The sequence below is a fragment of the Lupinus angustifolius genome, chromosome LG09 (genome assembly GCF_001865875.1).
Source record: "Lupinus angustifolius cultivar Tanjil chromosome LG09, LupAngTanjil_v1.0, whole genome shotgun sequence".
In the NCBI taxonomy this organism is placed as follows: Eukaryota; Viridiplantae; Streptophyta; class Magnoliopsida; order Fabales; family Fabaceae; genus Lupinus; species Lupinus angustifolius.
The window spans coordinates 5,505,496-5,529,012 of NC_032017.1; the positions used below are offsets into that span (position 1 = coordinate 5,505,496).

The 23,517-nt window shown below is 30.3% G+C and overlaps 2 protein-coding genes across 7 annotated transcripts; one reads left to right on the forward strand and one right to left on the reverse strand.

Annotated features, from left to right (window-relative positions):
* LOC109357030 (transcription factor E2FA-like) lies at positions 6,224-10,893 on the forward strand. 2 transcript variants are annotated; one of them, XM_019600719.1, is made up of 15 exons: positions 6,224-6,362; positions 6,411-6,667; positions 7,643-7,835; positions 7,970-8,014; positions 8,134-8,219; positions 8,303-8,391; positions 8,520-8,574; positions 8,875-8,927; positions 9,015-9,065; positions 9,165-9,213; positions 9,343-9,408; positions 9,505-9,581; positions 9,781-9,991; positions 10,096-10,162; positions 10,382-10,893. In XM_019600719.1, exons 2-15 carry the CDS (start codon positions 6,467-6,469, stop codon positions 10,504-10,506), a joined length of 1,368 nt encoding a protein of 455 aa, XP_019456264.1. In that variant the 5' UTR covers positions 6,224-6,362; positions 6,411-6,466; the 3' UTR covers positions 10,507-10,893. The 2 variants fall into 2 exon arrangements, with proteins under 2 accessions (XP_019456264.1, XP_019456263.1); XM_019600718.1 differs by having other exon boundaries at positions 6,224-6,667.
* On the reverse strand, positions 12,410-16,717 carry LOC109357032 (putative HVA22-like protein g). Of its 5 annotated transcripts, XM_019600724.1 has the most exons (8): positions 16,489-16,717; positions 16,271-16,335; positions 16,072-16,170; positions 14,662-14,718; positions 14,512-14,575; positions 13,329-13,547; positions 12,665-12,795; positions 12,410-12,589 (listed from the first exon to the last, which is right to left on the reverse strand). In XM_019600724.1, exons 2-7 carry the CDS (start codon positions 16,300-16,302, stop codon positions 12,670-12,672), a joined length of 597 nt encoding a protein of 198 aa, XP_019456269.1. In that variant the 5' UTR covers positions 16,303-16,335; positions 16,489-16,717; the 3' UTR covers positions 12,410-12,589; positions 12,665-12,669. The 5 variants fall into 5 exon arrangements, with proteins under 5 accessions (XP_019456269.1, XP_019456267.1, XP_019456270.1 ...); XM_019600722.1 differs by having other exon boundaries at positions 12,411-12,795; XM_019600725.1 differs by having other exon boundaries at positions 12,411-12,795; positions 16,271-16,310; positions 16,489-16,716.

Below are 23,517 nucleotides of genomic sequence, written 5' to 3' on the forward strand. Positions count from 1 at the left end.
TAATACTCGATCGGATATTATAAATCGCCCGATCGTAATATCCGATTAGAATTTCGGATTTCGGCGTTCCGAGTGAAAAATATTTAGAAAATAGATATGGACTAGCTCAGGGTCTATCTTGACTCGAAATGTGATTACGAAGCCAACGGTGAGATCGGAATTCGATTCCGAGTTATGGGACTCAAAAACCACTTTTTGAGCCATACCGAGTGGATTTCGGCCCTGACAGTGGTTCAGAACCGACTGTCCCCGAAAATTACCAAAATTTACCATAAACTAGGAAATAAAATTTCAAGACTAAAACTCAACTAGAGTTTCATCTAATTCTTTACCGAAAATTCCCAGAAATTCATTTTCGAATATATAATTAATAAAAATATTAATAAAATATTATAATTCTAAATCGTAAAATTCGCGGTGTTACACCTTTCATATCATCCTTATTGTTCTTTCTTTTCTTATTCTGAGAGGTCATAGTGAAATGAGCGTTTTCAATCTTATCTCTCTATAGTCTCTCTTTCTCTTGCACTAAGTGAGATATAAGCTTAATGAGAGACCATTTATCCTTATGAGTGTTATTGCTCACTTTGAATTGTCCAAAGTGTGCAAGAAGCAAGATCAAAACCAAGTACACGAGCAAGTCATCATCAAGCTCTAACTTAAGTGACTTGAGTTTTGATGCGAGATTAGACATCTCCATAATGTACTTCCCTTTGCATCTATATTTCGTGGAGATGAGTTTAGCCAAAAAGCTACTCGTCTTCGCCTTTTCACTTTTGGCAAAGTATAATTTTATTTCTTCAATGAATTTTCTTACACTCTAACCCTTAGAAATAGAGCCCTAAAATGTTTTTGGAATAGAGCGTTTTATGATCATTAGGCACATTCAGTTAGAGTATTCATATTTTTCAATATTAACATCATCGAGGATTTCTAGAGTAAAAATGGATTTCTCCAACCGAAGTATCTGATTTAAATCGATACAGCCGAGAATAATTTCTACGGCTTCCTTATAGACCTTAAAGTTTGTCTCATTCAGCAATGAGATGTTCTTAATTTAAGCAGAAATATTTGCATCACTGTTAAAAGAATAAAACAAATTGTAATAATTCTTGCAATTAAACTCACATTCAACTTTAATATTTAAATTCAAATGATGATGGGGCACAACACGAGTTACCTAGCACAACATTAATATTCAGTCTTTGGACAAAAATATTAACTTTTAAGTGGTACACTCAATATAGTAATCAAACATTAATAATGAGCTATATCAAACAGTAAGTCTTTCTTTGGATCGGCTTAATATTCACATGAAAAGTCATATGATTATCACATATTTATTGGTACAAGTATGTTTGTAATTTGGGCCAAATAGTAATATTCTTTTGGGCTGATCACAATTCGCATAAAATGCAAACATATAATTGGCTTGATATTTCATATCAATCACTAATGATACTCTTGTTTGTAAAGGTCAAACATTGACCATAATGCATGTCAAATAATAAATCATTTTTTGGACTGTTTTATCATTCACATATACAACTTTGTAATAATCACATGTTTACCATCACATGTGTGTATATATTCCAATGAAATAATAATCTTCCTTTGGACCGATTAATACTCGCATTGATATATATATATATATATACACACTGGCATTTGATATTTATTATGAAAAATTCACAAATAAGATGTCACTTTGACAACTTATTGTTTAATAGGTTCACTTAAAATGCCAAACAATTTTATTTTCTAAAAGAAAAAAATCATTTAGTTGAGTTTGATTCAATATACCCTTAATCCAAAACATATATTATTTATATATACATTTAAATACATATATCCATTATAGCCTATTGGTAGCATTGTATCATTCTCATGACAAGGACCACATTTCAAATTCCATAATGGTCTTTTTGAATTTTCAATATTTTTTTACCATTTTATACATGATTAAACATGGCAGAGCAAGTTCTCCAAACAAAAACAATTATTCAACAATAGCAACAACCAACCAATGCAACAAACCATAAGTGTTGCAATCATTTAAACAAACAAGTCACGTATTATATACAAAACAAGACATGTTCACATAATAGGATCATCATAAGATACCTAGCATAACATCAAATTCTAATCTTTGGACAGAAAAATTAATTTGTAAGTGATACTCTCAATGTAATGACCAAATATTAACAATAAGTTATATCAAACAATAGTCTTTTTTTAGACCGACTATTATTCACATGGAAAAAATGTATAATTATTACATATTTAACATCAGAAATATGTTATTATTTGTCCAAATTGTGTCTTCCTTTCGGTCGAACACAATTCACACTAATAATCTCATACTCATTTGTATAATTTTAATCAATCTTTACAATAGAGGTTACTTTGACAACATATTACTTCAATTAATTCATAAATAATTACAACACAAAAGGAAAACAGTATGAGTCCATTATAAAAAATATGATGATCTTGGAATTAAAACCTTAAGATTTGGTATCTTTTATGATTAACAAATCTAATCCAATAATATAATTCCAAATAAAAAAGGATATATTACATATATATCAACATATAAAAAATGGATGCAATCTTAATCAAACACAAAGTCGATCCAGAGTGAAAAGCATAAAAAGATATATGCAAATCATTATAAAAAATTCAAAATCGAATATGATCATGCATATCTTAAAATATATGTGTAACACCATACAAATATACTTTCACACACTAACATAGTAAAATATATATAATTTTAAGTTAACTATTATATATATATATATATTAACTTTAATCAGTTATTCCAAATATCACAACAATCTCAAGCTAAAAACAATTATATATGTAAATATATACATTTTAATTCCATTATATATACAAGGTCATGAATTTCATATTGGATATGTATAAAATAAAAATACATCTTAATAATATATATCTTATACATATACTTTAACAAATTTCAAATGATTCTCCCTCTAATACCATTTGTTAGATATTTCCTGATGATTGGTGAAATATAAATCATAGAATCTTGAATCTCATAATTCTCATACATAATATAAAACAATGGTGCAATGTCATACCCGAATCCTGTTCTTTGATCTACCTTTTGAGAGAGTTTTGGTATGATGACTTTCCTCAGTCAAATCTTTAATTCCTTTTGGGACATTCGTTTTCTCTCTGATTACGAGATGTGAAAACTATTTGTAATTTGATGTTTTAGGGACCATAACCGTTCCTTGTGTGTTAACTTATAGGGTTCTCATTATCCCCTATATGTCAACCGTTTGAGTATTCACTCATTAAGCACATATCCGTTATTAGTTTCAGAAGTCTTAGATTGTCATTAATTAGATGACTTGTTTTGTAACCCAAAATAAATAGTCAATATAATTGTATTAAATATATGATATCCACCTTAATTAGAAATTATGAATTTCTAACACACTAATTCTAGTAGTCATGATGGACGTTCTGAGAGACGTAAATGATATTACAAGTCACCAGATGCCCGCTAAGAAAAGATATTCATTAGGGAGTCTAGAATAAGTTCTCATACAAGACATGAAAGAATGGTTAGTTCAGAAGCTTTGAGAACTGAAACTCAAACGGTGCCAAAGGAGAGCAAAGTGTCTGCAATCTCTAAAAGGTGTGAAGAAGGTCTTCAGTCGTAGTGTTGCATTGGCCACAAATAGGCGTAACAGACATGTTCATTCTGAAATAAAGAGAGTTAGTGGATACAGAATTATGAATAGAGAGGCAAAGAAGAAACAACTTTTTTAGGGACATGGATTCCCCACATCCAACTCCAATAAGAATGGGAAGAAAGATGAGTATCGTTACTCTTTAGCCACCAGTAAACATAATTTGCAATGTAACTCCCAGAAACATTACTAGCCCAAAACCAACTGCCACACTTATAAGAGGATGTAGGCACTAGAATGTTAAGAATAAAATTCTTTAAGGTGTAGAGCATGTTAAACTCCCGAGATTCATCTCGCCAAAGGTCCTTCACGTACAATTGAGTGTTAGAAATATTAAAAAAGTCTACCATATGAGCCAACTTGCCTAAACCCAACCAATTACCATACCAAAAAGAGTAGTCTCCATGACCTAGTTGAAATTTGAAGCCACTCCTCAAGTCTCTTATCACTTTGAGAATGCCTTTCAACATAAGAGAAATAACCTATTTCATTGGGGCAAAAGGAAAACAATAATACCCCATATATAATAACTTATTTATCATCCTCACAATTTGTCTTTATGTTTATTCACCATTGATTTGATAAATTGCATCATAATCTTAATTTGTTAAATAATATAAATGCAAATACTACTTACTCTCATTTTAAATATATTTGTTATCAACGCTCACTTTAAAGATAATCTGAAATTTTAAATCCACATTTTCCTAAAAGGACTATTCTCATCTTACTAATTTAAACCAACATTCAATATATTAATTCTTTCTTCATTCTTAAATCAGAGCAATAATTTTCTCCCTTCCCCACAATACTTTTTAGGAACTTTAACTTTTTAGGTACTTTCTAATAGTAATTCATTCTCCACCAAAACAATCATATTCAAAATTATCTTCTATCTTTTCAATTGTTAAATTATTGATTTTGAATTACGAATAATTTTTAACTTTTGGATTATCGGGTACTTAATTTGTTTGTTGTACGTCATGAAAGCTCATAAAAGGGATATGATTTCTATAATGTACATTTTCGATCATGTGCATTTATTTAGACGATTGAAAATGACAATTAATTAATAAATTTACATAAAAAAATTTAGTGTAAAATTATACATATTAGTCTCTAATGCATATTAGAGGAGCATCACCCAAAAAAATGTTTATATTTATTTTTAAAACATGGTAGGAAAGTATCTTTTACTTGAATTAATTTTTTTGTTAGATAAATTCAAACAAGTAGGAAGTTTAAATATTTTAATTTATTTTATATTTAAACTAGTGGATATAAAATTCTAAGAACTATTTTGATTAGAATATAGTTATTTTATAATTAATTTTTAAATGTTAAATATAATAAACACCATTGAATAATAAAATAGAGTTAAATATCTTTTTAGTCTCTCAAAATATTGAAAAGTTTAATTTTTTTATCTCAAATTATTTTTGTAAGTTTTTTTACTCACTTTAGTTTATCAAATTGGTTTTAGTCTCCCTCCGTAGTGTTTGAACACAACAATTAGTCAAGTTATCAAGAATTATGACATATTTCATTCGTCTGTGTTAGCTACACCATGTCTTAGGAAATATGATTGATCAAAAAATTATTTAATAATTATATTTTCACTTAAATAAGCTTTTTCAACCAATTAGAGATAATAATATATGGAGTGACACAAAAAGTGAGACAACAAATGTGCTTCCCACGACAATACACTAGAATCAAAATTTTGAATCATGAAAGGACCAAAAACCAAAAAAATATTACAGAGATCAAAACTAAAATTTGGTACACTTTCAAGGATTATGAACATATTTAATCTATAAAATAAATATAACTATTAGGATCCTTATACAATATTTTGCTTGTTAACTACTTAATAACGTATCAATTGAAAATCTCTTTACTAACAAGACGTTTGTCTAATGATGTAAGGCTCTGCTAAATCCTCTGAATAATCAAAAGGTCAAGAGTTTAAATTCGAATAACAACACTTGTTGGGAGGGACAGATATGTATCCCAAAATGGATTAACTCCTTACTCAAATGATGAAAAAATACTATTGGTAGTACTAAATTTTTTTGAAATACTCTTTTAACTTAAATCCACTTTTCTATATTTTAGTGCACCAAATGTGTTTACAATTAGCATTAACAAACTAATCTTTTTTTAAGTGCAATGGATATTGAAATGTGTTTTATTTTTATCAACAAAGTATTTTGGCAGAGATAACAATAATGATATAGCAAGATCATGTTTATGAATCTTATTATGCTAATTATGATAACTTAACCCATGTTTAATATATGTGATGATCATTTTGAGTATTCTATTTTTTCACAAATAACTTGTAATTTTTTTTGAGAGATACTAAAAAATCTACTAAGAATGCATAAAAAACTAGAAAATGGGAAATGGAGTAACACTAGCAATAACCTGATAATACAAGGACCAAATCATAAATATAAATAGTTACATCTCTCACTCACAGAGAATTGAGTTCCCTCCAACATCATCCGAAACAAAATAACTCTCTTCTTCCCTCGTTTTCTGCTCTCTCTCTCCCTCACTTTCTCTCTCTAAAAACCCCAATTTCTCCATTTTCTCTCTCTAGAAAAACCCTTCAATCTCATTCTCATTTTCCCCCTTCTAGTAACTGCACTATACTCATCATTTTCCCCCTTTTGATTCTCTGATTCTTCAATTCGAACCATTTTGCTTTCACCGGATCGGTTACTTGCTCCATGTCCGGCGGCGCTAGACCTCCGAACCGCCGTCAACCTCCGCCGAGTGAAGGTTCGGTCATTTCGAACCGGCCGCCGCTGAAGCGTAACCTCGCCTTCGCATCGACTAAGCCGCCGTTTGCTCCGCCGTATGAATACCGTAGCTTCTCCGATTCCCGACCCTCCGGTCAAGAGGATGAAGCTGTTGTTGTTAGATCACCAGTGCGTTTTTTTCTTTCACTTTTTTTTGTTTATAATATGCAATTTAATATTGAGTTTTTTCATAGTAATTGGGGTTTCTGGAATGATTTTTATTTATTTCGTTTTCTATATATATATATTTTTGATGAATAAGTTAGATTAAGTTGCATATGCTTTTGATTTGTTCCTATTTTAGTGGAATCTATTTTTTCCTTTTTTCATGGTGAAAAAAAGGTCAACATTATTTCACAATATTCAGACTATGTACCCAAACTCAAATTCGTAAATGTTGGGTCTCAGTCAGTTATCACACTCTGCATTCAGTGGAGTGAGCTTTGACTCATAGTAGGAACACAGTCGTAACTTATAAGGTAAAACCTGTACGATAAATGGCGAATTGGTAGGTTTTTTCAGTAAAATTGTAATTGTATTACCTTGCAAAGTCACGATAAACAAAATGCATGGATTAATGGTATACTGTTTACCCTATAATTGCAATTGAATACAAAGAATTTTTGGAAAGATTAGGGGAAGAATAAAACCAAGTGTTAAACAATTCTTACTAAGATTATTATTATTAGAAGACTTTCTTTTCAGTGAACCTGGATTGCTATACAACAAACTTTTTACACGGTACACAAGGTTAATGAGCGAACGTAGTAACTATTCTTTGATCTTTGTTTAGACTGGTGGTTCTGTAAGTAGTTTAACAATCTGCATTTTTTGTTTACTTTTGAGGTAATATGTTCATAATGCCAGGTTTTGCTTGGGCAGATCAAGTGATTGTCCATGGTATTTGAATTATTATGTGATAGGTTTGAATTGCACGTGTTTGGATATTTTTCCTTTTGTTTGTTGTGGATATTTTTAAATATTGTTAGTTCATTACTATCCATAAAATTCAGTGTACATTGGAAAGTATATATTATAGTTCTTTCTTGGTTGATGCTTTATTGTTGCTATCTTATCGTTTCCGGAACCTGGTGGTGCTGTCAGTATATGAAGGTGAAGAATGGACTGAATGGCACTGAAGGAGAGTCAAAGGAGCCGAGTCACAGTCTTGGATACAATAATGTAATTAATAATCCGTTGAACACTCCTGTGTCTAAAAAAGGGGGAAGGACATATAATAAAGCAAGGGTTCCAAGGGATGGTAGATCTGCTCCACCGACACCGATCTCAGAAGCTGGTGAAAATATTCTCGTATTGAACCAAGTTCATTGTTCCATTTAAGAAGCTTTTATTGCTTGGAAATAACAATTGCAAATTGTGATGTTTTCACAATATAATAACTTTAATCAGACAGTTTCTGTTGACATGCAGGATCCCCTTCTCCTGCTAGCAACTGTCGTTATGACAGTTCCTTAGGTAATTCTGGAAGCAATCTTAACCAACAAGCTCTTTTACATTACTCTTTACTACCTGGTATCACTCTCAGAGTTCTTTCCATGAGAAAATGATGACAAACTTGTCCTGAACCTTCACAGGTCTCTTGACAAAAAAGTTCATTAATTTGCTCAAGCATGCAGAGGGTGGCAATCTTGACCTAAATAATGCAGCAGAGACCTTGGAGGTCATTGTTTAAAATTATGACTGATATCTGATATTTGTTCTCACGTCTATCATATATGGATTTAACATTTTTCATTTGTGCAGGTGCAAAAGAGGAGGATATATGACATAACTAATGTTTTGGAAGGCATTGGTCTAATTGAGAAGAAGATCAAGAACAATATACATTGGAAGTAATATGTGATGCATTTTGATGATTTTAAATAGTATATGTTGCTTCTCTTGCTTTTAAACTTTAAACTTCAGATTTAAGTATTGGAGCATAATTCTTACACCAATCCTTGCTGAATAATTAATGCAGGGGAGTTGATTGTTCTTCATCTGGTGAGCAAAATGGTGATGTCTCTATGCTGAAGGTATGTAATATGGGTTTAGGCATGTAATTTTCTTGTAAAGGGTCTATTGACACACAGAATTAAATGGTGTAGAACTGTCATTATCGTTCATGGCATTTGGATTTGAGTCTTTGTTTCTATCTATCATGTCTATACGTAGTGCTCAACGGTCACTGGTCATCCAGACCTTTGTTGGTCAAGTGCTACATTTGTCATTACTCATAATTTATGATGTAAAAGTATTATATAATTAGAAAGACTTAGTAGCATGCTAGAGCATATTGTAAATCATGCAGTCAACCTTGAGCCTTTCTCTTGCAGGAAGAAGTTGAAAAACTTTCTTTGGAAGAGTGCAGATTAGATGATCAAATAAGGTTATATGGTTGCTTTGCGTCCAAGAAAACTGGATTCTTTTATTTTTAAACTGTCGGCTAATGCTAATCCTTCTAAACTGTTGGCAGCGAAATGCAAGAAAGGCTGAGGAGTTTGAGTGAAGATGAAAACAAAAAGAAGTAAGCTTCTCTTCTTGATCGAAGTTTCATTTTCACTTTCCCCGACCACAAGGTAAAAGAAAATATTAGCGTCAATGATATATTTATACCATTTTTTAGGTTTTTTTTCGTAACCGAAGATGATATTAAGTCTCTACCATGCTTCCAGGTGCGTTATTTTTGCATTACACTCCCACCCGTCGTATTTAATTGTTAAATTGTTATTTTCTCCTTTTCATGTTGGGTATTATGGATCTTAATATTTTTTATTAATACGCCTTGTGCTATCTGTAAGTAGAATGAAACTCTAATAGCAATCAAAGCTCCACATGGAACCACTCTGGAAGTTCCTGAACCTGAGGAAGTAAGTCTAGGGCATAAGTTGATAGATGGTTCATGATATTTTTAAAACTGCTGTTTATGATGCATAATGAAGAATTGTTGCTCGTATATCCATCAGGCTGTTGACTATCCACAGAGGAGATATCGGGTCATTCTTAGAAGCACAATGGGTCCAATTGATGTCTACCTTATCAGGTATTACTGCCTTGACTAGTGTTATTTATTTTTGGTTTTCTTTTTGTGATATGTTATCCTTTTAGATACCATGTGATTATTCAGTAGCTCCTATTTGACACTGATTACTTTGCGCTTACAGTATATATCAACCTGTTTTCTTTAATGTATCTGGAATTCACTTTCCATTTAATCATTGTAATTTATGAACTTCTTCTAGTCAATTTGAAGAGAAATTTGAAGATATGAGCTTGCAACATGCTTCAAGTTCAGAGTCCAACGAGCGTCTAGCAACAGACGTCATTCCTGTTGAAAATAGTTATGACAGCCTTGAACCTCAAGCTCCACACTCTTCTCATAAATTCTCTGATATAAATAGTGCACAAGAGTTTGGTGGGGGCATGATGAAAATTGTTCCTTCAGAGGCTGATGTAAGTATAATGATGTTAATTGTTCAACTTGTGGTATCCGTGCATAAGAAAACTTATTTTTAATGCATTGATGACACTAATGTTGTCATATTATTTGCTTGCAGACTGATGCAGATTATTGGCTTCTATCAGATGCTGGAGCTAGCATAACAGATATATGGAAAACAGATTGTATCCCTCTTTTTTAATTTTTCTTGCCTTTCTTTTATTCATTTGTTTTGTCAATGAACATGATTTATGATGGAGCATTATGACATCGTTCAATCCATGTACCCGACCCTACCTAGTGTGATAAAGGCTTGATTATTGTTTTCTCTTATCCGTTTGTTGTCTTCTATCTTATATTTTCATCAAAGTAGTGTATTCGATTCCTTAACTCCAGTGAAACAGCTGTTGTGGATTGGAATGCAGTGGACATACTTGATCCTGACTTTGGAATCATCTCAACGCCAAAAACTCCATCATCTCAGTTTTCTGAAGCACCACCTGCAGTAGATAATGTTACTCAAAGGTGAATACCGATTTCCGGAAAACTAGTCCAGTAGAGTAATTTCTAGCCTTGTAAATGTTGAGTCTGCCATCAGAAGCTCTTGGGTGTCAAACTGTGGGTTTATACAGTAGGGTATAATCTGTTGGAGGAGGATTTAGCTTGTTGGAAGGTAAATGTTCCTATTGTATGATACACAGTAAACAAGGTAGACTTGATATTCATTTCTCAGCATTAATCTAACTCTTGAAGATTATGAGGAGCTATATATTGCAAACATGAGAGGGACCAACTATGCTGATTGCAGGGATTTTTTTACTTATTTTTAATTGGGTTCAATAACTTGAGATTTCAATTTGCATGCATGCTGATCTACAAGGTTTTTTTTATAAATTTAATTAAGCATCATTAGATATGATGATCCAACTTTTTTTTAAAAATTATTTAGCATCTATGGATGTGATGATCCAACTATACAAAACGTAGGTTCAAGTATTCAGGAATTGAATCCTTTACCTTTTGGTCGTTTTGGGATCTAGCGAGATCTTACACTACTATACTAATGTCTTATTGGTGGGTTCAAGTATATCTAGGCAAGAAGATTAATTTCAATATGGGGTTGTGGTTATGAATGTAAGGTAATCTTTAGGGTTTGTTTGGAAGTTAGATTTTGGAAGGGAAATGGAAGACTTAGGAGTCATCTCACAAGTGTATTTCATGGCTCCTAAGCTTTCCCTTTCCCTTCCATTTCCTCCAAAATTCAACTCTCAAATTAACCCTTAGTAGCGGTTGCAGCTATTGCATTCTTTTTTATTTGTTTTTAAGATGGTGTAAAAATCAAAGATTTTGTAATACAACGTGAATTCTGTTTATGGTTGTGGCCTTGTGGGTGGGGTTGGAGAGACATAACATCTTGCACACATTTTTTTCTTTGTTCCACTATTTTACAAAACCCTATAGGGAGTTTTATTTTTTAATTATTTTAGTAACTAATACATGTGGGTTTCTAGTTCTACATCCCCTTAAATTGATACAAAGTAAAAAGGACATGCTTCAGCACCCTTCTAGTGTGGGATTCTAGAGCTTTATGCAGCATCTAGTGTTTAAGTATTGAGTGATTCGTTCCACAAATAGAGTTAATTGGGTTTCACTCTATTAATTATACTAAATTTATTAAAATATGTTGAAAATTTAATAAAAGTATGCTGAACTAAATATGCCACATCAACTAATTTCATTTTGTGTAACATTATTTGGAATAAGAATTTGGAGGTCGAGAAATTGATGACTATTGTCTTGTCATTCCTCTTCTTGTTGATGATCAATGCTTATTTGAAGGGGAGGAACTACCTTCAGAAATAACGGATGAAATTTAATTCATAATAGTGATAAATTCTTTTGAATTAACCACAAATGGGATACAATGACAAGTTATTTTGAATTAACCACGTAAAAAAATTTCGATTTGTTTATATATATACAATTCTTTTTTTCTTGATGAATCTATACTCTTAAACCCATATAAGTAGGATTTTTTAGAATAAGGGAGAGAAATAAAAGGTTGAGAGCTTTCTTGGAATTGTATTTTATGATTTTAAAGTCTAAATCATAAAAATAATCAATTAATTACAATTCAAATTAATTGAAGAAAGAAAAGGAAGAAAAAACAATTGTGAGGCCAAGTTAGTTCACCATCATTGTTGCAATTATGGTTACAATTGTAGTAGTTATTTGTATTTACTATAGTCAACAATTAATTGTGAAAAAATTCAACTCATTATAGTCATGAAATTTTATAATTGCGGTAGTTGACTCCCATTCAGAATCTAATAACTCATGTTAGTCCTTTCCTTCCAGTGTAATTAAAATTGCCTAAAGATTTTTTTTAGCTTTGGCTCAAATTGTTGCCATAGCTTACAAGTAGAAGGCAAATAAAAGAATAATCAATTATTCACAGGTGAAATTGTTTGAAGAGAGGGTTAAAACAACTATTGGTCAACAAAAAATAAGAGCAATTTTCAGCACATATGTTACAACCATATTGGTCCATTATCTTTTACTAGGCTTAAAGTGAATATGTACATATAAAGCCAGCATGTAATCTTCTACTTAGGAATCCACATGAACATTGGGACTTTGGTGTCTCCAAAAATGTTAAGAGAATTTTTTGTGATGATGTAAGTCTTGAATATCAAATCCACTTCTTGTTCTTGCCTTTGAAATTGTGTTCACTATTTTGAAATAGAGATGCTCTTATTTCAGGTAAAGGTGGGGCACTTGGAGGATATAATGTGATTGGACTCTCCTTCTCTTTTTTCTACAATGTAGTACCATTCTCATTAATATCATATAAAAACATATAACAATGATAAAGGTACAAATAAATATCACCAATTTTGTTTGGTTTATTTATGTAAAAATGTATGATTCACTAAGCAATGGAGAACCTTATTGCAATGATGCCTTCAATGAATATGACATAATCTTTCGGACTATATCATTTTTCTATGAACTAAGTAAAAGAAGTATATAAGTGAGTTTGACACTACATATTGATAAAAAACTTTAAGACATTAAGTCTATGAATCCATACACTTATATTATTTAACTTATCTACTTTTACACAATATGAAATTTCTTAGTTCACACTTGACATACTCAACAATATCACTATCTAATCAGGTGCTTAGTTTTTGTTCCACATTTCTACATGCTACTAGGGACTATGGGTAACATTTTTTTAACTTTTGATATGCAACTTTGGTTATTAACTAGTAACAATGATCAAATAAATCCAATTTTAAAGTGGTACAAAATTTAGAATATGGGTATTTAAAAGGGGAAATTTACCTTAGAATTTTTGGTTTTGCCTGAAAATTTTGTATGTTGAGCAGTCAAGAAGTCTAGAACCTGGAAAGTTGCCGATTGCCCCAATTCTGTGCAATTTTGCCAGTAAAATATAGCTAAGTCCCATGCTCTAGTTCTCCATTCTTGGAACTTTGTGTCAATGTCATTTTCATGTTTTGATGCATAAGGTCTCAACACATTGTCATAAACATATCCTGTTCCCTGCATTAAGGAATATTTGTAACACATCAAATATGATTTTAATATTTCTTAAGGTCTATTTGTGAGTTGAGTTTTAGAGGATAATGAAATGAAAATGAAGGCTTTAAGAGTCCTAAAATACACTTGTGAGATGATTTCGATGTTTTCATTTTCCCTCCAAAACTCAACTCACAAATAAATCCTTAATGAATAGAAAAAAGTCTAGAATAGGTGGTATAAGAGTGTGGGACAAAAATGAAACAAGAAAACATTGGTAATGGGACTGAAATATAACAGATATTGAGCAAAATAAAAAAGACTAACTTAAACTATAAATAATTCTTTAAAGTTTAGTTTAATGAAAAACAAAAAAAGAAGATCATATATACTATCAAAGTAATGTGATGACTACTTTTAAGGCAAAAGAAAACAAATGCACAAATTATGCACTTAATCATTTCAACTACCCAACCTATAAATTTTGAAGGAAAGGCAAATGCACTATATGAACAATACATAAAATTGTATGATAATTACCTATTTAACTTTCCACCATAGATGTGATTTATATTGGAATATAGAGGGGTACATGTACATCATCATATTAATAATTAATAGTATATACTAAAAAACATTTTTTAGCTAGGGTGATTACACCTATTTCTCTATACCTAAATTGTTAAGATTTCACCTCAAAACTGAAGATAAGTTGAACTTTTACTCTGGTATCATATTAAAATTATATTTAAAAAATCAATTAACAATAAGAAGAGTAATCCAATAAGTATTTAAACAATGTCAAAGAGAATAAAAACTTGATATGATTCCATCACTAGTTAGGGTCATGCAATAAGACTATCAAGGTTTGATCCCCAACAATGTACCCAATCCAAATTTCCTAGCTTTTCTACTCTAGGCTTTTAAAAAAACTATAAAGAAAAAGAGTATGTTAAAGGAGCAAAAGAGCCATCTCTTATGTTCTTACCTTGGTTTTGGGATACCACAAGTAGATAAATAGGGCAAGTTTCATTTCTCCATACAAGGGCAACCTATAGAAAGGTTAAACTTCAATTTATTGCACAATTACAAAACATAATTCAACAATATAGTAATGGTTAAAAAGTCAAATACTCACCATCCAATAAATACATCTGCAAACTTTTCCACTACTGTGAAAAGTGCCACAATGATCCTGCAAGTTCATGATGCACAAACATGAACCAAATTAGATGTTCTAATGCTTAAATCTAACAATGATATAAGATAATTTGGAATGTTTTTTTAGCAAGCTTTATGATGAATCATTTGTAGTATATCCTTCCACATTCCCATATGAAATCTCTTTTCTATGTTATTGTTAACTCAATTTGAAAAAGAAAGTCACAATACTTTCAAATTGTGGGATGCATCACATCACATTCCATCAAGACAACGCTAAGTTGTGATTATTGTGATTGTCGTATGATATTATGTTACAGCCCGATGCAGTCACCTTATTGTGATTTAATGTTATATCTGTGATAATCATGCAATCGCAATATTATAACCGCATCAGGTAACCCAGTCCATAATTTAAGAGAATGCAACACAATATTATTGAGGATCTAATGATCATACTACAATCACACCACCCTATAATTGTTATGTTCTTCAATCTCATTGATATTGCCATATTATAACTGTATCAAGTCAAATATTAAAAGATTAATTTCAATCACAATATTTTACACCAAAATAACCACAACTACAACTTCAACCATATACCTAAATTTAAAACAATTCTTACATACCCAACACTAGTATCTTATCATATCTCTACAACTACTACAATTATTTTATATAATACTAAAACTGGTACAGTTCCTAACATGATACACAAATTCATAATGGTGCATTGCACATGGTTCAGTTCTATGCTTACTCTGCTTTTCAAGGTTTAATTAACCTCCCTTTGGATATTACTATATTACAAAAAGCAGATCCCTTACTTGTAAAGAACTCAATGAACCCATTTCTAATCATTTATTTATAACTTATATAAGCCACATATTCATTCCTTCTACGTTATAACTAATCATGTCATCATTCCTCATCTTCAAATTAGATGGAAATTACATGTCCTCATTCATATCCCATTTGGTGTACCAAACTAAGGAGAAAATTTCATTCATTTAAAAAGAAAAATTATAAAAACATAAATTAATATTTTAATATTATTTTGTGAAATTTGATTAGTACGAAACAGATAAACAAGAAAATTATGGGACAGATGATCCGTATCTCTTCAAATTCATTCATGCAATCTTATCAAGATAAATTTTAACAATCATATACAATAAGGTGCCGATCTACTGGATTAAGGTTCCGCTAGATCTTTAAAAAACTAAAAGATCAAAAGTTTGGACAGTCAATCACATACTCAGAAAGGTTTCCTTGCCATAGGTAGGGAATACGTATAAATTGTTTTTTATAACAATCATAAGATACAAAGAATCCAAAGCTAAATAGGATCATCATAAAGCAAAGAAGGAGAATATCTTTTTACCAGTATTGGCACCAAAATCGAAGTTCTTCAAAATCAACTTTGTTCCTCTCTACAGTTTTATAACATTCAAATCCAGGGTATGCATACCCCAAAAGCAATCTTCAAACAAAAAATGATACACAAATGTTATATAACATGCTAATAAACCAAACATGTTTAAAAGAATCATAAGTTGAAACAAAAAGAAACATGAACTTACATAAGACACCGAGTAATGAATTCTCCTAACATTCTTAATCCTCACTAACAACAACTATACAAATTCTGAAACCAAAGCAAGAAACCCATCAAAATTCTGAATTACAAAAAAGTTGAAACATTTCTTCATTTGACGTTTGCAACATGAAATAACAAAGGGTGATTATATTCTTCAAAAGTGAACAAAAACATGAGAATATAATTGTTTAGGAACATTACCTGTTGTTTTATAAACTCTTACCCACGAATGAGTTATGAGTATCACGTTTAACAAAGTCAAAGGCACCGCCCCAAAGTTCAAACCACTACTACCCTTTGAAATGGGGTGCCCCAAACTGATGAGGAAAATGAAGAAGTTGAGTTTTTTTTCACTTTGGAAAATCCACCATTGATTCTCTACGCAAAACAATAATGATGAAGAAGCTTTCAGACTAATGGAATATAATAGTTTCGGGAATATATATAGGGCTCGTAGTCATATCAATGACTTGACCAGCATAATGTTTTTATTTTTTTAGAGTATCATTTATCCTATAAGTAAAGAATTATTCCTTTCATAGCACATGTATTGCTCAACATGACTACTCAGGAATCAAACTTTTAACAATTTTGTTTTTTTTAGGAATTTAGTGGAACTTTATCCTACTAGACTACCACCTTGGTGCTCAACATGACTACTCAGAAGTTGAACTTTTAACAATTTTGTTTTTTTAGGAATCTAGTAAAACCTTATCTTACTAGACTAACGTCTTATTAATAATTCGCTCAAAAAACTTAACGGAGAAGTTTAGATGGTATTTATTGCATTATTTAATCTTTACTTCAATAATATCATAAATATCTTTAAGGGTGCATCAATATCCTCCACAATATGTTATTCACAAAAATCAAATAATTGACTTCATTTATTTTAAAATTTACTAGTTTTAATCCACTATATTAACATTTTATTGGTATATTTATTTTGTATTATTTATGTTCATATCTAATCGTGAATAATCATTAATTATGAATACATGATCTATTATCTATTAATAATGTAAAATATAATGTGGGTATATATATTTTTTTCTAAAAAAATCACTTACTTACATCTATGACTCTCTATATATGAGACCACAGTTTTTACTTTTGTAATACATAAAATATTTTTGGATAAAATGATGAGAGAAAGATAAAGAGGTTTCTTGGCAGCTACGCTTCTCTTTAATTCAGGAAGCAACAACTTTTGGGACCGGACTCAGCGTTTGGCATTTACGCAACCACAAAATCACATAAGGGCAATTCTGTCATTTTAAATTCGTTATTCAATCGTGACTCGTGATTTTTCTAGTGCTCACGTTATTTGCAACTCACACTAGCACGATTCATTCAAGTTAGAGAAAACACATTTTAAGAGGAAAAGTTGTTGCATAGTTTTATTTTTTCGTTTACAAGTCTTTATTCACCTTTCAACAAATCTATTTTGGGTTTGTGACTACTCCTTTTGATAAGTATCACTATCAGAAATCGAACAGTTAATCTTTTAGTTTTTTTGAGGATCTAACGAAGTCTTATACCACTATACAAAACTTTGTTAGTCATCCATGGGTATTGTTCAAGTGAATTGGTATTTCCAATACTCAATATGATAGAAGATATAATTTTATAATTTCTTAAATTATTTAATCTAAAATTATAGATGCTTAAAATTTTATTTTTATCATTTATTATTATCTTTACCCAATATTGAAGAGAATCATTTTTTGGTACTACCAATATATTCTCACATTTTGATAAGGAATTAATATTTTTCGGGATATATATCGCTCATAAGAATCGTATACTTGACGTTTTAGTTATCATAAAAATCTAACTGAATTTGACATAACTAAACTAACACCTTATTGATATATCGAAAAGAATCAATACCCAATTTAAGGACGAGAAACCATGAGATAACAAAGGAGCTAGGGAAGAATGAGAAGGAACATGTGGCTCCCACATCTAAAACCTCTCCCCAACATGGGAAGAAAATGGGTTGTGAACAAACATTATGAAGGCTTTGAAATGAAATAACATATCTATAAATGATAATGATGAATTATTTTTTGCATTGATATATTTGGAAAGTCGTGGAATAGTATCATAAGCTTCTACTCTCCTTTAATTAGAGATTTCTCTTTGAAAATCTTAAATTATAAATTCAATTTCATATGTTACTTAACAAGACTTATGTCTTAAGATTCTCTTTCATTTATTTTATATTTTTCAGTCACTATATCAAACATATTAATTTTTCAACCTTTAAATTTCCGATCTTCAATTAAGTTTTTAATTTTCGGCCAACTTTTCTATCGGTTTTATCAAAACACAACCACTATCATTGCCCTAACTCTTAAAATTAACCTTGACAATAGTTGTTTCATTTAAAAAAATATTTTCTCCATTTTGTATCCACCCAACATAGTAAAGAATTAAATACATCTTTCTCACTCATTCACTTAGTTTTTTTCCTCTTATATGAAGCAAAAATACACAAAAATGTTGGGAGATCTTCATCCATGAGCTAAGTGAAAGAAACATATAAGTGAGTTTGATACCAAATCTTGACCCAAAACCTTAAGGCATTAGGTATATGAGTCAATCCACTTATATGCTATTTAACTCATCCTTTTTTCCCAATGTGGTACTTCTTCATTCATACTTGGAATACCCAACATTTCCCCCTCAAGTGTGAATTCTCCTTCAAGTATTGGATACACCAAAGTTTAGCTCTCTATCTACTTGCATTGTCGTTGGCTTATCCTTTCATCAATGAAACACGCTACCTTGACCTCTCGTCAGGAAGACTTTCGACACAAAGATCCCTCATGGATATACCGACTACTTGCTGCTTCAATACTCTATTGAGCCGTCGAACAATCGACTCTGATACCACTTGTTGAGAGATCTTCATCCATGAGTTAGAACATTCCTCAATGGGCTAAATGAAATAAGCATATAAGTGAGCTTGACATCACATCTTGACCCAAAACCTTAAAGCATTAGGTCTATGGGTCTATCTACTTATATGTTCTTTAATTCATCCATTTTTGCCTAATGTGAGACTTCTTCATTCACACTTGTAATACCCAACAAAAAACAGTCATTTTCTTAACTATTTTCTCACCAGCTCTTCTTTATCCTTCCTTTTTTCCTAAAAAAATCCAAACTCCTGACCAATGAGAAACACATTTTGAACTTGCAAATCTATTTTCGTATGAGTCTAATATGGATATAATATTAGTATAAATATTTATGATATAAATACATCATTCATTATTAATTTATATTATTTATACTTTAGACTTAACGACGATTAAAAATAAATTATTGATAAATATAAAATATCTTACATTATCGGTCAATAATTTCCCCCGTTATTTCATTACTTAAGTTAGTCAGAATAAAATATGTGTATGTGTCCAAAATGGTAAAAAATATTTGTGGATATAGGGACAAATAATGAAGAAAAAAAGAATTAGCCGAATTAAATAATGTGGATTCTGAAATATAGATAACCTAATGAGTAATAAAATGTACGATGTGGTTGTTGAGCCAACTAAATGATATAACAAAACTGTTACACTTGTTCTTATCGTTATGTGTTTGTCATCACTCACTTCATGATTCAATTAAGTTTCATGAAACGGACAGATTTGTATAATTATTATATTATATGAGTAATTTTCAGTAATAATTTAACCAATTCAAGTTTAAGACCCAAGGTCATAAAATGAAATAAACAATGATGGTTATGAATTTATGATAAATATCAGAGATTCAGAGTTGAATGAATGATTTGACTAGGAGTTAAGTTCCGGGACTAACTTGTGAAAAATACATAATGAAGATTTGGATAGATATTTTAAGCTTCAATAAAAATATTAAAATTATTTTGTAAAACATAATTGAGAATTTAAGTATGTGTTTGGTAAGATCATATGAAATTATAAGCTAGCTAGCTTAATTATTTGATTAAAAATAAACTATATATAAGTTAATATTGGAGGAATGAGTTTATTTGTTAATATTAAAAATCAAGAGCAATAGGAGAATATGAATCTCATTTGAAAGAATAGAAAAATATTGAATTGAATATAAAGTTATATTAAATCTTTTATATAAAAAGAATGAAAAATTAACTACCCTAACAAAAACTAATTAACTTTGATTAACTTTGTTATTAGAAGGTAATCGTTTGAGTTAGAACTAACTCAATAATACAATCTCACATATTCACATACACTATTATTTACATGATATAATAATATATTTTAACACTTAATTAATTTTACTAAATAGTTCTTAATTATTCAATTAGTTAATTTTTCTACTCTACTTAATTTTTCATGGATAAGTTGATCACTTTCAATTAGTTTAGAAGCTCGTCTTTTGTTAAATTATGAGTAAGTTAGGCTAATGTTGTAAAACTTAAGTTAGACATCAAATTGGAAGAAGTCTCATATGATGTGTAATTAATTTAAATGGTTAAAAGTCTCATATAATGGTGATTTCATATATATTTAATTATTATATATGCTTATATTGAAGTAACATCTCTGTATTATTTTTTTGACCGGAGTAAAACAAAAGATTAAAATAGTGTTCTGTTTTTTTTTTATTTTAAGTAAACTTGACCGGTTTACTTCCCGAATTATTCCAATTTAACACGGTCATACCAGAATTTTCCTGGCACAAGTTTGCTCAACGATCAATGCATTAGGTCTATGAGTCCATCCACTTATATACTATTTAACTCATCCATTTTTACGCCATGTAAGACTTTTTATTCACACTTAGAATATACAATATAATCATATTCATTTTCAAGTTCGCTCAACAGTAAGACCACGTGATCTCATCCGCTTCTCACAACCTCAATATATCATAGGTCTCAAATAGCCAAAAACAACCATATACTTAATCATAGGTATTCAAATATTGATGAAAGTTTGACCAGAATTGGTTGAACTGTTCTTAGATTTAGGAAGGAACATGCAAATAGGCTCTCTCGTTTCCTCTGATGAATCTCCCTTGACTCTTTTTTTAGTTTTGGATATTATTTTTCTCTTGAAATTTGTGGAGAAGATAAGTACATGCATCCTATCACATATACACCTAAACCCTAAAAGCCAAAACTTTGCCACCTTTCAAATCAAGTCACAAAAAAATATATAAACTCATGGTGGATTTGTTCAACATACAAACACTTTGTCAATATCAAGAGCCAATAATTATCATATATGTTTTTATAGGATTTTCACTAAATGGTGTACCATAGTATATTTTTGTTGTTAAATGTTGGTCTCACGTCAATTTCGATTATAAAAGAGAGAATCATTTCATCATGGTAAAGTTGATATTGAAAAAATGTTGATTTTAACATAAGTAAATGTATTAAAAGTAATAATGAAAAATGATTAGATAAGTGTGAAGGTGGAGGTGTACATGTTTGGTCAACTTTAGCCAACTAATAATATTTAAAAATACAAGCAATTTTGATCATGGGTAAATGTTCTGATAAATAAATCTAGATTGGATTATTATTAAGTTAATAAAGTAAAACAATATAATCCCTTAGTGTAATTGTTGTTTTCTTTATTTCCGATATACCCAAAAAAATAAAACAATATAATTATATGTGAGAATCTAAAAAAGGAACTCACATTCCCTCTATTACTTGGGTTTCCTTACCTTCTAATTTAAAGTTCATTTGAAGAAGATTTCTCTCTCGTTACATGAAGGTAAGTACTACAAAAGGAAAATCAACATTTATCATTTTATTTATAACACTTTTATCTTTATATGTAAAAAAAAAACATAAATTGGATCCCCATCTCCCTTGAATATATGCTTGGGTTGCCCTTGGAGTAGGGAAGAACAATACATGAAAATTAAATACCAAAATATATTTATATTCTTATCTTATTTGTTCAAAGAATATCCATATATCTTGAAATGAATTAATTATTTAAGTATAAAATAAGAGTATATATTGACACCAAAATATTCTCATCCTATTTTTGTTGGAACTAGAATGGTAATTGTTTTGACAATAATTTAGCCCAGCTTATAATAAAAGCTTACCAGTGATGGAAAGCTCAAAGTCTTACAAGAAGAGACTAACTATTTTTTTTATAAGCAAAATAAATTAAAGAAACTAGTATTAGTCTAATACAAGAAAGATTAATAGTGAAGGATTCTCTAATTTTTCATACCATGAAATAACTTATTTTTTCTGGCCAATAACTGCTTCATTTAATTTTAGAAAGATTTTTGTAGAAAATGATTAAATAGGATGCATGTCATGATTTTAGTGGTTAGAGGAGATAATTTATGTCCTTATATCGGGAGATACTTTATTCTTTTTATATATATTATCAACAAAACATTTATCTAGTGGTATAAGGCTCCGCTAGATCCCCAGAAAAAACCAAAATATCAAGTGTTCAATTCCTAAGAGCGATAAACCCATAGAAATTAATATCCTACCCATAGGGTAAGAAGATACATTGGTAGTACCAAAAAAATCATTTATATACTAAATCAAATCAAGGGTAGATACATTATAACTTCCTCACACTTTAGTTTAGAGACAAACTTATTTTAGAGGAACTTAATCCCATTCAACCATACAAGTGATATAACATATGCCGTAAACCAACATTAGTTTTATTAACCTAGGTTATGAGAATTGAGGATGCATAATTAAAATAAGATAGGTATATATGTACTAAAGATTAAGTTCATTACTTTTCTTTATACGTATTATTACTCAACTCTATGCATTGAGTTATATACTCTACTTCTATAGGTATGTATGTTTATCTCTACTTCGACAAAAAGGAAGTATCATACGAAAGAAATTGAACTCTCTTACGATTCTATTTAGAGATGAACATACAAAATAAAATTTATTCAAGATACAAACTTTTTTCTCAATAAAGCTTATAAGTTCTTGCTTGCACAAAACTTCAAAATGGTAGGGAATGGCAAAGAACAATTAGAATATGCATAGCGTATAATAAGTTTAGTTGATATTTGTTTTGGGTTGCACTCATCCGTTTGACTTTATCATTGTTCATTCGAATGTGATGCTTACACGATTTAATAATTAATGTAACAAATTAGTTAACCAATTTCAATGTCGAAAGCAACTGTAGAAAATTTCTATAATGTGAAATAGGATGACAAAAATATTCGACCAATAGGTATCTACTAAAA